The sequence below is a fragment of the Zootoca vivipara genome, chromosome 14 (genome assembly GCF_963506605.1).
Source record: "Zootoca vivipara chromosome 14, rZooViv1.1, whole genome shotgun sequence".
Lineage (NCBI taxonomy): Eukaryota > Metazoa > Chordata > Lepidosauria > Squamata > Lacertidae > Zootoca > Zootoca vivipara.
Window position 1 is genome coordinate 764,807 of NC_083289.1, and position 16,289 is coordinate 781,095.

Genomic DNA, 16,289 nt, shown 5'->3' on the forward strand with positions numbered 1-16,289 from the left:
CTGAGAGGGCATTGCTCCTTCCGACGCAAGAAGTAAGGAGAGCGCTGTGACGCAGGTCAAGGGGGAGGCGTTTTGGGGTGCCCAGACTACTTTGCTGGTGTAGGAACAGACGTACACCATTGCCCAATTCTGATTTGGGATGAGAGGTCATGTTTTAAGCTGTCTCTACACTGTAAATAGCTTGCACAATAAACGTCTTTAAAGACAAACTGGACTCAAGCGGAGTTACTCTAGAGTAGCCACCACGGCCCTCTGAAAGCAATCCAGCAATCATTGTGGCTACTTTGGAGATGGATAAAGAGACACAAGCGTTATTGCAGGCGGCAGACGCAGCAGCCCAGATCGCACAGAGAGAGGCTCATGATGCGAGGAGGGCAGCGGAGAAACTGCAGGATGAACTCGAGGACTGCAAGAAGAGAGAGGGATCTTCTGGAGCATGCGGAAAAGCTCCAGGAAAGGCTGGAGGAACGGAGGTTGGGAGACAGACCTCAAGGCGCGTTTGGCAGAAAGGTACCGGCTCTAGTCAGCGAGTTCAATGGGGACCCCCAGCAGTTTTTAGGTTTCAAAACAGAGGTTAATTATGCCCTCAAGTTACAGAAAGGGGAATTTGTGGATGACTAGCAACACGTAGCGTTCATCATAGAGCATTTGGAGGGCTCCGTGAGGGATTGGGTCCACCCCTTATTGCGGGAAACAATCCAGTATTATCAGATCTAGATCTGTTCAATCAAGGGATGGATGTGATGTTTTCCAGTGAGGCACAAGCGGACTGCACCAAAGAGGAACTGTTTGCACTCAAACAAGGTTCCAGTCAGTCAGAGACTACTGGGCGCAGTTTGCCGTGTTGATTCACAGGCCGGGATGGGACTTGGCTTCTGAGCCGGTCCAGACCATGTTTTACATGGGGTTGAATGCAGAAGTGAAGGACGAATTGTCTAGAGCAGTGGTCTTCAACCCCCGGGCCACGGACCGGTCGCGGTCCGTGGATCAATTAGTACCGGGCCGCCCAAGGAACATTTAAATACAATTAAATTAAAATTATTAAATCAAAACAATCTAAATAAAATATAAACAATCAACGTCCCCCCCCCTCAGCGGGCCGCGGTAAAATTATCAAACGTCGACTGGTCCGCGGCGATAAAAAGTTTGGGGAGCACTCGTCCTCAAAGCATGGATGAACTCAGCAAAGCTGCGCTCGGAGTGGGGGTGGGACAGGAAGTGTGCTGGAAGGAGAGAGCAGGAGGGAAGAACGCATGTCCTTGGTTCCCACGCTCTCAAGAAAAGCCCATCTAGACTCCCCCCCCCAGAGCCCACGGAGCTTGGGGTGACACGCACATGGGAACTTTCAAACGCGGCGCCACCCAGGAAGGAGGGGAAAGGCGGGAACTGCTTTCTGTGCCAAGACCCCAACCATTTCGTGAAACAATGCCCGCTATGCAGAGACTGGCAAGGGAAGGCGGGGCTAGCAGTGCCGGAGGGGTCTGAACACACTCAGTCGCAGGGAAACGGGCCATAGTCTGGGGGCCTCTGATCATGATGGATCTGATCATTAAGGACTTTTTAAAATCTTGCGGCCATAATATTTGCAATAATATTTTGTCATCCACATTTAATAAAGAAAATGGACGATAATTCCTTACTTGAGCCCTGTCCGTGTTTGGTTTCGGTATCGGCGTAATAAATACATCATTCCAGGTCTTGGGCGCCTTGTCCCCCCCTAGTATTTTATTGCAGACCTCCATCAATGGCTGGATCAGCCACTCTTTAAATGTCTTACAGTATTTTGCAGTCAGTCCATCTGGTCCTGGTGCCTTGCCAATTTTCATCTGATTAATCACTAGTTCAACTTCTTGCCTTGAAATCTGGTGGTTGAGTAGGGTCTTTTTTCCCTCAGGAATTTTCTGCAGTCCATTTTTGTCCAAAAACTGTTCTATTTTTCCCATTTCCTCTTTCTCTTTCTTATAAAGCTGTTTATAATATTTTTGAAAACATTTCCTAATTTCAGCAGGGTTCTCAATATTCTTTTCCTCGTGCACAATGTTGATTATAGTGTTTTGTTTCTGCCTTTTTTTCAATTGCCAGGCTAATAACTTGCCACATTTATTTGCCGATTCAAAGGTCCTTTGTCTCATCATTCTAATTTTCCATTCAATTTCCTGATTTATCAATTGGGAAAACTGTACTTGTAAGGCCTTTATTTCCTTTTGAATCTGCTGATTTTTTGGGTTACTCCTCAACATTTTCTCCTTCCCTTTTAATTGATTCAGGATAATATCTTTTTTTTCTCATTCTGGGCCTTCTTCCTTACTGCATTCTGTTTAATCATAAAGCCTCTCATTACCACCTTACTTGCGTCCCAAATAACCCTTTTCTCAATGGATGTATTCAAGTTTATTTCAAAATCATCCTTTAGGGTTTTTGGGGCTTTCTTCACTAATAAGAGCCTTCAAGAGAGAGCGGGGAGGAGAGATGTGGGTGCTGTGAATCTAACTGCTACCTTCAGTGTGCGAAGCTCCTGGAGCCGACGACCTTTGAGCTGTCAAGTTCTTCATCAGAAAGAAAGAAATCTGGATAAATTGGACACTGTGAGTAAAAAGAAATAATTAAATTGCTAATTTGGACACTGGATTTGGCCACGGGAGGGATTAAAAACAACGGAGGCCGATCCCTGTCCACTGCGGCAAAAGTGAAAGTAACTGTCAAAACTGCAGCTGCGAGAGATATTTTTACTGGTAAAACTTCCAAGTTTCAAGGCATAAAATACCCCCCCAAGCCCCAAGGCAGGGTGGGGGGGGGGAGAGACTATAAAGACTTAGATTCCCTGTAGAAACTTTTAAAATGAAAAAGGAAAAGCTGCTTTCCCTCTGGAAGGGGAGACCAGGTCAGAGCAACAGACACCATTGTGACGTCACAAAGGGATTGGATGCTTTCAATCTCCGTTTCCTTATTGGGACCTTTTGAAGTTACTGTAGCAGTCTGAATGGTTACAAGAGGACTTTAAATATGTAGTTTGCAACATATCAATCTCTTCATTAGTTTGGCAACATAAAAAGCACTCTATAAGTGGAAAAGACTGCTGTAATATCTGATTAAAGTGAGACTGTCGCTCTCAGCCTGCAGCTACTGCAGAGTTGCTATTGTGGTAAATCTGACCTAGAGATTCGAAGCTGCTACCAGTTTGTTATGGCTGGAGAAGGAACTGCAGGAGCAGTTCCCAAAACAAGGAAGGAAGGATCTCTGTCTCCAACATTTGAAGATCAAGTCTCAGGACTGCTTACAGGATTAAAAGAAGGGCAGGACCGACATTCACAAGAACTGAAGGAAATTAAGAATGAAATTGAATTTTGAATAAAGAAATACAACAGGTGAAGACTGAAGTTTCGTATGTGGATTCAAGAGTTACGCAGCTTGAAACAGTTCAAATCCAGGACCTGGAAAGGCAACAATATCAAAAACAGGTCGCAATCGCTTTCTTGCAGATGAAGGAGAGAGAAACCAATCTAAGATTACGAGCGTTTCTGGAAATAGAACAAGGTAATCTGAAGGAAATTTTAATCCAGGAATTCAAGGCAGTTTGGGACCTGACAGAGGAAGAATTGGAAGCAATAATTGTGAACGCCTACAGGTTTGGAGCAAGACCAAAGAAAAAAGGTTCAAAATTTATCAGTGATTGCCTGGTGACCTTCCAAACTAAAGAACAGAGATAAAATTCTGGGATTACACTGCCAGAAAAACCTGAAAGTACAAGGCCATCAGGTGGTGGTCTTTAAAGATATTCCCATTTTTTTCTTGGATTTAAGAAATAACTACGCTGACTTGGCAAGCACTTTAAGGAAGAAAGGGATATTCTTTCACTGGGAATTCCCAGAAGGACTCATCTTCAAATACCAACAAAAGAAAATTCAGATTAGAACATTGGAAGAAAAAAGGAGATTCTTACAGAAAAATGCCAAGGATTTTGAATCTGAATTAGGACCAGGACCTGGTGTACCAACAACCATGCCACCACTTTTTGACTTGGGAGCTGGACCAGCAGCTGGGCAGGGAGCTTTGAGGATATTATCATGGAACGTTAATGGTTTGAACTCACGTCCCAAAAGAAACCGAATCAATCACGTGCTGTTAAAACAAAATCTGGATGTGATATGCTTACAAGAAACTCATGTGATGAGAACCCATAGAAAAGTTTTACGAAATAAAAGATTGGGGGGGGGGATTTATATCTGTGGATAAAGTCAAAAAACAAGGAGTGGTAATTTATGTAAAAGAAAGATTTGATGTAAAATTATTGTTTAAGGATGAAGACGAGAGATATGTTGCGGTTGAAGTAACAGCCCATGGCAAAAAGTTTCTGATGCTTGGAATTTATGCACCAAATGAAGCAAAAGCTGAATTTTACAAAAAGCTACACGAGTTATTGCTGAACTATTTGGACTATAAAATAGTCACAATGGGTGATTTGAATGGGGTAGTCTCTACTCCGATGGACAGGTCACAAAGACAAAAAATTTATAATGACAGGAGACTACCAAAGACATTCTTTGAAATGATGGACAATTTTGACATGATAGACATTCTTTGAAATGATGGACAATTTTGACATGATAGACACATGGAGGCTGAAAAATCCAATGGAAAACTTTTTTCTCAAAGGCTAATCAGTCGTGGAGCCGTCTCGATTACATATGGATTACAAGAGATTTGGCCCCAAGGATGAATAAATCTGAAATTTGTCCAAATACTTGTTCAGATCATAACGTTTTCTTGGAATTAAAATTGTTTTCTCAGGGCTCCTTTAGATGGTGAATGAATGATGCACTGTTGAGAAATGACCAGATACCGATTCTGTCTTTTGTGGCATGAGCTACCCTTCCCAGTTTGGTGTCTTCTGCAAATTTGATGAGCATCCTCTCAATTCTTTCTTCCAAGTCCTTTATAAACACATTGAACAACAATGAGCCTTGGACAGAACGCTGTGGTACCCCACTTGTTACTTTTTTCCAGGATGACAAAGAACCATTAATGAGTACTCTAATACTCTCTTTGGGTTCGGTCAGTCGGCAAGTCACAAATCTACCTAACTGTTATCTTCTTCAACTCACATTTTACCAGCTTCCTTGCAAGAATATCATGGGGGACTTTGTCAAAAGCCTTACTGAAGTCAAGTTACACCAGGCACCCCCAAACTGTGGCCCTCCAGATGTTTTGGTCTACAACTCCCATGATCCCTGCTAACAGGACCAGTGGTCAGGGATGAAGGGAATTGTAGTCCAAAACATCTGGAGGGCCGAAGTTTGGGGATGCCTGAGTTACACTATGTCCACCGAATTCCCCTGATCCACCAAGCTTGTAACTTCATTAAAAAAAGAAATTAGATTTGTTTAGCATGACTTGCTTCTGAGGAACCCATGTTGTGTCTTAGTAATCACAGCATCAACAGATGTGGGAGGACAGACTGTCTATAATAGTGCTTCTTAAACTTGGGTCCTTAGCTGTTGTTGGACTACAACTCCCATCATTCCTAGCTAGCAGGGATGAAGGGAGTTGTAGTCCAACAACAGCTGAGGATCCAAGTTTGAGAAACACTGGGAACTGAGTGGCCCATCTAGTCCAGCATCCTGTTCCCACAGTGGCCAACTGGGTGCCAGTTATGGGAAGCCCACAAGCAGGATCCAATCACAGGAGCCCTCTCCCCTCTTGTAGTTTCCAACAACTGCTATCCAGAAGTGCTGCTGTCTCCAACTGTGGAGGCAGAGCAGAGCCATCCTAGTAACCCTTGAAACCCTCCTCCTCCTCCTCCTCCTCCTCCTCCTCCTCCTCCTCCTCCTCCTCCTCCTCCATGAATTGGTCCAATCTTCTTTTGAAGCCATCCAAGCTGATGGCTATCCCTGCTTCTGGAGGGAGGGAGTTTAATGTTAAAGTCTGAGAAAGTAAGGCAGCTTTGGAGAAGCAATTAGAAAGCTGGCAAGCAGCCAAATTGGCTGGACTACATGACTAAAGTTTGCCCAGCAACCTAGAGGTCTAGCAACAGGCTGTGATTGGATTAAAGTTCCCTGATAAGCAGCATGATACTGCAAGGTGGTTGTTGGGGCGTTTTGAGAGAGTCTGGAGATAGTTGGTGTGTGTTAGATGAGAGAGCTGTGTATGGTAACTTGAACTTTGCTTTTGATTTTGCTCTGCTGTATATAATAAAAGCAAGTGGAACTCAAGTTACTGTTCCTGAAGTTCTGTTCCTGAACCAGTGCACTGGGCTGCAGGGTGTCCGCTGCGGGAGGATCAGCAAAAGATCCACCAATATTCCATTCTTGAACTCTGCATTGTGTGAAGAATTTCACTCTGCTTTCCCCGCATCACATCCTATTCATGAATCAACAGCGTCATAATTACTTTGGCCCTGCGAGCTGCTTGTTTGTTTTATTAGGTCTATCTCCTTTGTTTTCCTCCAAGGAGGTTTAGGCCTTGTAGATCACTTCTGCCTGTCGACATTTTTATCCTTCCAGCAACCCTGCGAGGTAGGCTGGCAACACCTGCTTTGCCTCAAAGTTCCATGCCATCAGGTAGAAAACGTGCAATCTCATCTGATCCAAAAGCTAAGCAAGGCCAGGCCTGTTTAGTACCTGGATGGGACACCCCCTGGGAATACTAGATGCCATGGGCTTCTGCTGGGATAGCTCAGTTGGTAGAGCATGAGACTCTTTAATCTCAGTCATGGGTTCAAGCCCCATGTTGGGCATTGCAGGGGGTTGGACTAGATGACCCTCATGATCCCTTCCCACTCTACAGTTCTATAATTCAGTCATGCAACAGCCAGAATTCCAAAGTGGCTTTGAACGGATTTTGACCTCTTATGCCTCTGCAGAGACTGATCTGCCCCTTTTCTGCTTCATTGCTGATAAAATTTATTATCTCACTCAAAAAAGGAACAACATAAATAAAAAAATACATCCATCCATCCATGCCCATACACAATTCATATCAAATTAAAAAAATCATTAATCCAAAATCATTAATCATAAATAAAAAAATCATGAATTTCTTTACACAATCATGCCTAAACAATCAAAAAAGAATTGGAAAAGAGAAAGAAAAAAGGTTTTCAAAGAATAAAATGGGGGAAAAGAAAAGAAAATAAAAATAAAAAACCAACTTCCATTCATTTTGATACCGTTTTCCTTTATCAGTACATCTAACTTACTATACCTCTTCCACAAAAATGAAATTTAAATAAACAATATTATCTTCTATTAAATTCTCTCTGCCTTTATACATATATATTTATACATATCTATCTTCTTGTGCATCTTAGTCCAGGCCAATCACCAGCTCTCTTTTTATCTTGTAATTTAGATCGTTTCCCCAAAAATCCCTCTACCTTATGTTTTTTAAATAAGCTTTGTATTTGATAATAATGTAGCCAACTGGCACAAAACTGCTTGATCTGCTGATATGATTTTAATATATATTGGTCATTCTCTTTCACTATTAGGTCACTTTAAGTTAACCATTTCCCCCCTTTAGATTCGCCATTCATCGCTGTCATCTCCAGAGGTGAAGCCCACCACGGTGTTTTGGGTTCAAGTAAATTCCTATATTCCTCCAGGTGTTAAATGGTGATTTTTTTTAAATTATATGATCGGTAAAACATTTATAATTCCCTTTCTTTTCCTGTAACAAATACTTATGCCAGCCACCTATATTCCTAAAACCTTCCAGATCTAATAATTCCCGGTCTTCAAGCAAGAACCAATCTTTCATCCAACATATACATGCCGAAGCATGATATAATTTGAGATTTGGGACCCCCCCAGCCTCCCCTTTCTTTTATATCCGTTAATAATCTGTATTGTATTCTTGGCTTTTCCCCCAGCCAAATAAATTTGCTTAAATCTCTTCTCCAAGCAGGGCCGTCTTAAGCATATTGGGCACCCGGGCGCCGTGGTGCGAAGATCGCTCCGGCGCGCCCCCCCGCCCCATTTCCCACCGCGGTTGTCTGGCAGGCACAGCGCCGCTGCAGCGGGCGCAACCACGCGGTGCCCCCCCCTTGACGGCCCTGCGCCACCCAGCCTTGCCTTAGAGCCGGCCCTGTCTCCAAGACTCAAGCGTTTCCTTTTTAACCACAATTGGTAACATCTGGAACATACACAGGATCTTGGGCAGTATCTTTATTGCCACTATTCTGCCTGTAAACGTCAAATTTAGCCCTTTCCATCTCTCTAAATCTCCCTTAATACTCATAGAATCATAGAATCATAGAGTTGGAAGAGACCACAAGGGCCATCCAGTCCAACCCCCTGCCAAGCTGGAAACACCATCAAAGCATTCTTGACATATGCCTGTCAAGCCTCTGCTTAAAGACTTCCAAAGAAGGAGACTCCACCACACTCCTTGGTAGCAAATTCCACTGCCGAACAGCTCTTACTGTCAGGAAGTTCTTCCTAATGTTTAGGTGGAATCTTCTTTCTTGTAGTTTGAATCCATTGCTCCGTGTCCGCTTCTCTGGAGCAGCAGAAAACAATCTTTCTCCCTCCTCCATATGACATCCTTTCACATATTTGAACATGGCTATCATATAACCCCTTAACCTTCTCTTCTCCAGGCTAAACATACTCTTCCATAATTTTGAATAATTATCATATAAATTAACGTTATTTGGAGTTACTATTATCCCTAAATATTTCACCTTATTCACTATCCCCCATTCTACTATTGATTTTAATTTAATTAATTCATTTTCCTTATATTCTTAGTGATTATTTTAGTTTCCCCCCCCCCCATTGACTTTAAATCCCGCTATCGCTCCATAACTTTGTAATTTTACTTTCAAATTATTTATTATCTCTACTGGGTCTTCCATCATTATTATAATATTGTCGGCAAAGGCCTTTGTTTTATACTTATTCCTCCCCACTGTTATTCCTTTAATATCGCCATCATCCTTCATATCTTGTAATAAGAATTCCAGCGATAATATAAATAATAATGGAGACAATGGGCATCCTTGACGAGTACCTTGAGATATTTCAAATTCCTCTGTGATTCTCCCATTTATAATTAATCTGGCCACTTGTTTATTATATATTGCCTTTACTCCTTCCAGAAATATTTGCTCAGATTCCAATCTAGGTATTCCATCAAATTAAAAAAAGTTCTCATATTTTTAAACATTTTTCTTTTTGGTAGAAACCCTTGTTGTTCCTGCCCAATAATCCTATTCATACCCCTTTTATTCTGCTAGCCAAGATTTCTGCAAAAAATCTTATAATCCATGTTCAAGAGAGAAATTGGTCTAAAATTTCCTACTTCCTCATTCCTTTCTTCTCCTTTCGGTATTAATGTCACAAAAGCTTATTGCCACGTTTTTGGGATTACCACTTCTTCCAGGATCTTATTAACCAATTTTTGATATATTTCCACCAATTCTTCTTTAAATAATTTATAATGTTGTCCGGTAAAGGTAAAGGGACCCCTGACCATTAGGTCCAGTCGTGACCGACTCTGGGGTTGTGCGCTCATCTCGCATTATTGGCGGAGGGAGCCAGCGTATAGCTTCCAGGTCATGTGGCCAGCGTGACAAAGCCGCTTCTGGCGAACCAGAGAAGCACATGGAAACGCCGTTTACCTTCCCGCTGTAGCGGTTCCTATTTATCTACTTGCATTTTTGACGTGCTTTCGAACTGCTAGGTTGGCAGGAGCTGGGACCAAGCAACGGGAGCTCACCCCGTCACAGGGATTTGAACCGCCGACCTTCTGGTCAGCAAGCCCTAGGCTCAGTGGTTTAACCACAGCGCCACCTGGGTCCTAATGTTGTCCGGACAGGCCATCTATTCCCGGTGATTTCCCTACCTTAAGTTTAGCAATGGCTGCAAAAATTTCTTGTTTTAACACTAATTTATTTAATAACTCCTTCTCCTCTATATTCATTTGGGTTATTTTATGCTTACTGAAATAATCTTCCAATTTATTTTCATCTAATTCCTTACCTTTATACAATTTCTTATAAAATTTAACTAAACACCTTTGTATATCTTCCGAATTTGTCCACCTCTTATCTCCTTCTTTAATTGTAGTACCGTAATTATCCTTTCACTCTGTTTCTTCCTTAATTGCCACGCCAATAATTTCCCAGCTCTGCTCCCTAATTCAAATGTTCTTTGTTTAGCCCATTTAATTTTATTCTCAATTTCCTGACCCATCAAATTCGACAAATTATTTTGTAGAATTTTAATTTGCATTGCTATACGTGCATCTTTTGGCTTTTTCACTAATTCCATTTCTTTTACTTCTATTTCTTTTTTAATTTTCTCTACTTTCCCTTATCTTTCTTTCCTAATTCTGCTTCTTTGTTGGATATATATTCCTCTAATAAAGGCTTTACTTGAATCCCAAACCGTTGTTAAGTCTAACTCTTCTGACATATTATTTCGGGAAAATTCCTTCAGTAATTCTTTCACCTTAGCTATAAATAGCTCATCATTTAAAATTCTCTCATCTAGACGCCATCTTCTGTTTTGTCTGAACCCTTCCCTAATTCTAACCATAATTAGATTGTGATCCGTTAATGAGTTTGCCATAATTTCACACTTTATTGTCAATGACACCAGCTTCTGTGATAGCCACATCGCATTGATTCTGGCAGCGGATTTTGAATAATGAGAGTATTTTCTCTCCAGAGGGTTTCTTATTCTCCAGATAGCTTTCAATTCGTAATTTTTTATTACCTGAAAAAAGATCTCCGGTAGTTTCCCTCTTTTGATCTGTCTAAACAAAATAAAAAAAATTCCTTCCAGTAGCACCTTAATGACCAACTAAGTTTTTATTTTGGTATGAGCTTTCGTGTGCATGCACACTTCTAGATCTGTCTAGATCTGTCTAGTTTTGGAAATACCACCCCATTGAAATCCCCCATCACAATAATTTCACAATGTTCATTTAACAATTTCTCAACTTTCTTTAAAAAAATTCACCTTACATCCATTTGCTGATCTTTTCTCTCTGGCGTTTTTGCAGAGCGTACGAGATCCCACTGGAGCGTCAATTGCCCTCTTCACTGCCAAGTTGCACCATCCCAACAAAAGCATCCAGCATGTGGTCCTCCAAGCCCTCTTCTACTTGCTGGACAGAGCTGTGGAGAGGTGAGTAGAACACTTTCCATCTCTGGGGGCTTTGCTTCCTTCAGATGACCGCACTTCAATAATGTGTATGTTTTCCCCTTTGGCATCCTCTGTGCAGTTTTATATGTGTCGACAACCCTTGCTTTTTTGCAGCATTGCCTTCACATCTGAGCCAGAATGAGATACATATAATAATATAAGCAAAGTGTCACAGTAACCGGATAGGGCTACTTCAGAGTAACGACTCTGCACCGCTCTGCATTTTATCTTTTTATTTGTGTTACGTATTTACAGTGCTAAAGGTGGAGCTATTTACAGAGACACATCTTCTCAGCTTGAATCAGTACCTCCGAATGGCGTTTGGCGCGTCTTGCGCCAGCATAACAACTTGGGGAGCCCCATCCTCTTCCCCCGACGCTTTCTGCGAAGTTCCGGAGTTGGGGGGATGGGTCTGCCCCCCTTTCTTCCTCCTTCCTGTCCCACCTGGGACGCTGGCTCTTCTACCCTGCCAGAGCCTTGGACCCCACTTCCTGTTTCCCCACTTGAGCTGGAGCTTTCCCTGCTCTCAGTCGTGCTCTGGGCTGGGCTGGAACTCAGGAGGGGAGGGGCTTCGCGATACCCCTTGCCCCTCACATCCATCCCCCTCCCAGGCCCCCCTTCCTCCCTCCCGAGAGGCTGCACGGGTGTCGGTGGTGACTGAAAGCCTAAAAACTCCGTGCTGTCCGAGCCGGTTGGTGTGAACACCTCCCCCCAGTTCCCTTGGCCCCCTCCTTCCTCCTGGGAAGAGGGAAAGCCCAAAAAGTCCGTGGCCTCAGAGCTGGTGGGGGTGAAAATCTGCTGCCAGTCCACCTCTTCTCCTGACTGAGTGGACCTCGGAGATACCCACATCTCCTCCTCCGTGTCCTCAAACTCTGCTTCCCATCTCCATGGTGAACTGCTTTCCCCCTCCTGTGCTTCCTCCTCCTCCCCCTCCCTTTCCATGTGCCAGGGCTTGGGCCTGTGTGGGAAGAGGGCGTGGAATTCTTCCACTAAGAATTCCTCCTGTATCTGGGTGGCTGGGACCCATTCATTTTGGGATGGCGGGGCGTCCTCCCATGCCATGAGGTACTCCAGGCCCCCCCCCTTCGTGAATCAAGGATGGCCGTTGCTTCATTGAGTGGCTCCCTGCCTCCTCTCTCCCCCCCTCCCTCGGGGGTCTGTGCGCTGCCTCGGAACCTGCTACTTTCCCTGTACGGAGACAGCAGCGATCTATGAAACACTGGGTGCACCCTCATGTCCTCTGGCAGTGCCAGCCTGAATGCCACCGGGTTAACCTGCTGCGTGACCGTGAAGGGGCCCAACCTTCTGGGTGCCAGCTTCTTGCACCTCCCTCTGGTGGGAAGGCCCTCCGAGGACAACCAAACCTTGTCCCCCACCCTGATGACCTCCCCCGGTCGCCTGTGGCGATCTGCCCCCTTCTTGTATGCTTCCTTGGCCCTCTCCAAGTGTTCTCTGAGCTGCTGGTGCACCGTCTCCAGCTCCTCTGCCCAATCCTCTGCCTGCGGGCCCTCCTCCTCCTCCTCCCCCTCCCTCTCCGGGAAAGATCGGAGGTCGCGCCCGTAGTTGGCCTTAAAGGGCGACACCCCTGTGGAGACGTGCACCGCATTGTTGTAGGCAAATTCTGCCAGTGGCAGGCGATCCACCCAGTCCGTTTGCCTCTGGCTGACGTAGCATCTCAGGTACTGCTGCAGAATGGCATTGACCCTCTCCGCCTGTCCATTGGTCTGCGGGTGCCGAGTCGTCGACAAGCTGACCTCCACCTGCAGGAGGTTCATGAGCCGCCTCCAGAACCTGGAAACAAATTGGCGGCCTCTATCCGAAATAACTCTTAAAGGTAATCCATGCAGTCTGAATACGTGGTCAACAAACAGTTTGGCTGTCTCTTCTGCAGAGACCGCCCTGGCACACGGTATAAAATGGCACATTTTGGACATAAGGTCCACCACCACCAACACTGCGGTCTTGCCCCTGGACGACGGCAGGTCTGTGATGAAGTCCATTGACACTACTTCCCACGGCCTGTGCGGGGTGGCTAATGGCTCCAGCAACCCTGCTGGTGCTGCTCTGACTACCTTTGCGCGCTGGCAGGTGTCACAGCCCCTTACATAGTCCCGAACATCTTCCCGCACCCCTGGCCACCAGAAATGTCTCATGACTAGGGTGAGTGGTTTTGTCCCTTCCAAAATGACCCGCCGTCGGGTTGTCGTGCATCTGCTTGAGGGCCTTACCTCTGAGCTGGTTGGTGGGCAGGTACAGGGCTCCCCTGTAAAAAAGCAACCCCCTCCTTTCCGCAAAGTCTTTTGCCTGCTCCCTCCCCCCTCGCAGCTCTCTGAAGATGCGGGTGGCAAACTCATCTGCTGCCGTCAGTGCTGTGAGTTCTGCCTCGCTCACCACTGCTGCTCCGCAGGACCATGCTGATGGGGGGAAAATGTGTCGGGGTGCAGGTGGCAACTCCTCCTCCATGTACTCTGGCTTGCGGGAGAGGGCATCCGCCCTGACGTTCTGCTCCCCCGGTATGTAGTGGATGGAGAAGTTGAAGTGCGAGAAGAACTCTGCCCACCGTATCTGCCGCTGGTTGAGCACCCTGGCCGTTCTCCAGAACTCCAGGTTCTTGTGGTCCGTGCACACCTGAATGGGGTGCTTGGCGCCCACTAGGAAGTGTCTCCAATGCTGGAACGCAGCGTGGATCACGAGAAGTTCCTTATCAAACACCGTGTAGTTGCGTTCCGGCTGTGTCAGCTTTCTGGAGAAGAAGGCACAGGGTCTCCACTCTCTGTTGGCATCCAGTTGCAGCAAAATGGCGCCCAAAGCCCTGTCTGAAGCATCTGTCTCCACGCGTAGGGGCGCATCCTGCACCACGTGGAACAAGTTCTGGTCAGAGGCGAACACCCTCTTGAGGCTTTCGAACGCTGCTTGCGCCTCTGGTGTCCATCTGAACTTCTGCTTGCCTCTCAGGCAGTCCGTGATGGGAGCCGTAACGCGAGAGAAGTTCTTGATGAACTTCCTGTAGAAGTTGGCGAAGCCCAGTAGGCGTTGGGCATCCTTGCGCGTCCTGGGGCTGTGCCAGTCCAGGATGGCCTGCACCTTGTCCTTGTCCATCGCTAGCCCCTTGTCTGACAGCTTGTAGCCCAGGAAGTCCACCTCCCTGGTGTGAAACTTGCACTTCTCCAGCTTCACATACAGGTGGTTCTCCTTTAGGCGCTGCAACACCTCCCTGACATCCTTCACATGCTGCTCGGGGTCATTGGAGTATATAAGGATGTCATCTAGGAAGACCAAGCAGTTCTTGAAGAGGAGGGACCCCAGGACGTGGTGCATGAAGGCCTGGAAGCATGCTGAGCCCCCTTGCAAACCGAAGGGCATCACCAGATATTCAAAAGAGCCCAGAGGCGTGACCATCGTGGTCTTCCACTCATCGCCTTCCCGGATCCTGATCAATTTGTACGCCCCCCTCAGGTCGAGCTTGGTGAAGATCTTGCCCCTGCGTGCCGCTGTCAGCAGATCATCCACTCTGGGCATAGGGAAAGCCACCGGTTCCGTCATGCTGTTGAGGCGTCTGAAATCCACCACCAGGCGGCGCTGTTGCGTGTCTTTCTTGTCCACCCAGAAGACCGGGCTGCCCCCTGCTGCCTTGCTTTCTCTGATGAACCCCCGCTTGAGGTTCTTGTTGATGAACGCCCGCAGGTCCTCCAGTTCCTGATCTGACATGGAGTACAGCTTGGCTGGGGGTAGCGCGGCCCCTGGCACCAGGTTGATCTGACAGTCAAACGACCTGTGCGGGGGTAGGTGGTCGGATTCCGCTTCACTGAAGACCTCCTGCAGGTCCCAGTACGGCTTGGGTATCGCCTCACCCCCCTTGACGTGCATGGTGGCCACCGTGGCTATTGGAGGCCCCTCCCCTGGTTGGTGCTGCATGCAATGTTCCAGACAAAAGTCTGATCCAAACGTGATGCATCTCTGGTGCCAACTGATGGAGGGGTCATGGCGCGCCAGCCAGCTCATGCCCAAGACGATGGGGGGGTCTGAAATGGTGGTGACGTTGAATGCCAGTGTCTCAGAGTGCCGTCCCACCGTCATTCTCATGGGGGGGGGGGTCTGGTGGGTGATGGCTCCTCCCAGCAACTCCCTGCCATCAATGGTGGAGACGTGCAGGGGAAAATCCAGCTGCAGAAGTTGGATCTGGTGGGCTTCTGCAAAGTTTCTCGAAAAGAAGTTGGCCGACGCCCCCGAATCGATTAACGCGAGGACCGTCAGGGGATACCCATTAGGGAGTGTTAGCGTCACTTCTAGAACCACCCCTGCTCTGGGGGGGGGCTGGCGCTGCTCCTCGCTGTGCGGGTGGGTGGGCTGGGGCTGTTGTTTGCCGATTGCGCCTGGCTGCTGCCCCTTGTCTCCTGAAGCCAGGCTGTCTCGTTTCCCTGCTGTGGTGCTGCGTCAGTGGGGGAGGGCACAACCGTTCCCGCCTTTCCTTGCCACTCCCTGCGATGTGGGCAGTCTCTGACGAGATGCTGAGGGGAGTTGCAGAGAAAGCAATTCCCGCCTCTTCCCTCCTTGCGTCTTGGCGCCGCTGGGGTTTGAAAAGCCCGCGCGCGCTATCAATTTGCATGGGTTCCTGGTCTTGGCTGGCCCCTGGCATGGCGTGAGATGGCTGTTGGGGGAGTGGCTTCTCCTGCGACCGTGGGAACCAAGCCCGCTTTGCGCGCGTTGCTTGCTTGTCATTCCACCGGGATTCCTGTCTCACCCCCACCGCCAGAGCCGCTTTGCTCAGCTGATCCATATTACTGGGCTTTGGACCTCTCGAGAGCTCATCTTTTACATCCTCATTCAACCCCAGGTAGAATGCCGCTTCCATCGGAGGCGAGTGCAGTTCCCACCCCAGTCTGTGCACCAGCATGGTGAATCTTGACCAATATTCGCGAACTGTCATTGTTCTTTGTCTTAAATTATGCAGTTCCTCTTTGGTCTGGTCCAAATGGCTATCAGCCGCATACATGGTTTTTAAAGCCTCCAAAAATAGTTTGACATCCTTCATGCAAGGATTTTTTGTCGCGATTAACGGTCTCCGCCACTCCCTGGCTCCCCCGGTAAGGTGTTCCACAATAAACGCTACTCTGTGCGCATCATCAGGGAACTCATTAT

At 46.7% G+C, this 16,289-nt stretch overlaps 1 protein-coding gene across 1 annotated transcript in view; it reads left to right on the forward strand.

Moving 5' to 3' along the window:
* The window catches only part of PTPN9 (protein tyrosine phosphatase non-receptor type 9), a 56,311-nt gene that overhangs the window by 16,454 nt on the left and 23,568 nt on the right, over positions 1 to 16,289 (forward strand). The window contains exon 4 of the mRNA XM_035137806.2: positions 11,008 to 11,132. Coding sequence (XP_034993697.1) covers positions 11,008 to 11,132 — 125 coding nt within the window. The remainder of the gene's footprint in view (positions 1 to 11,007; positions 11,133 to 16,289) is intronic.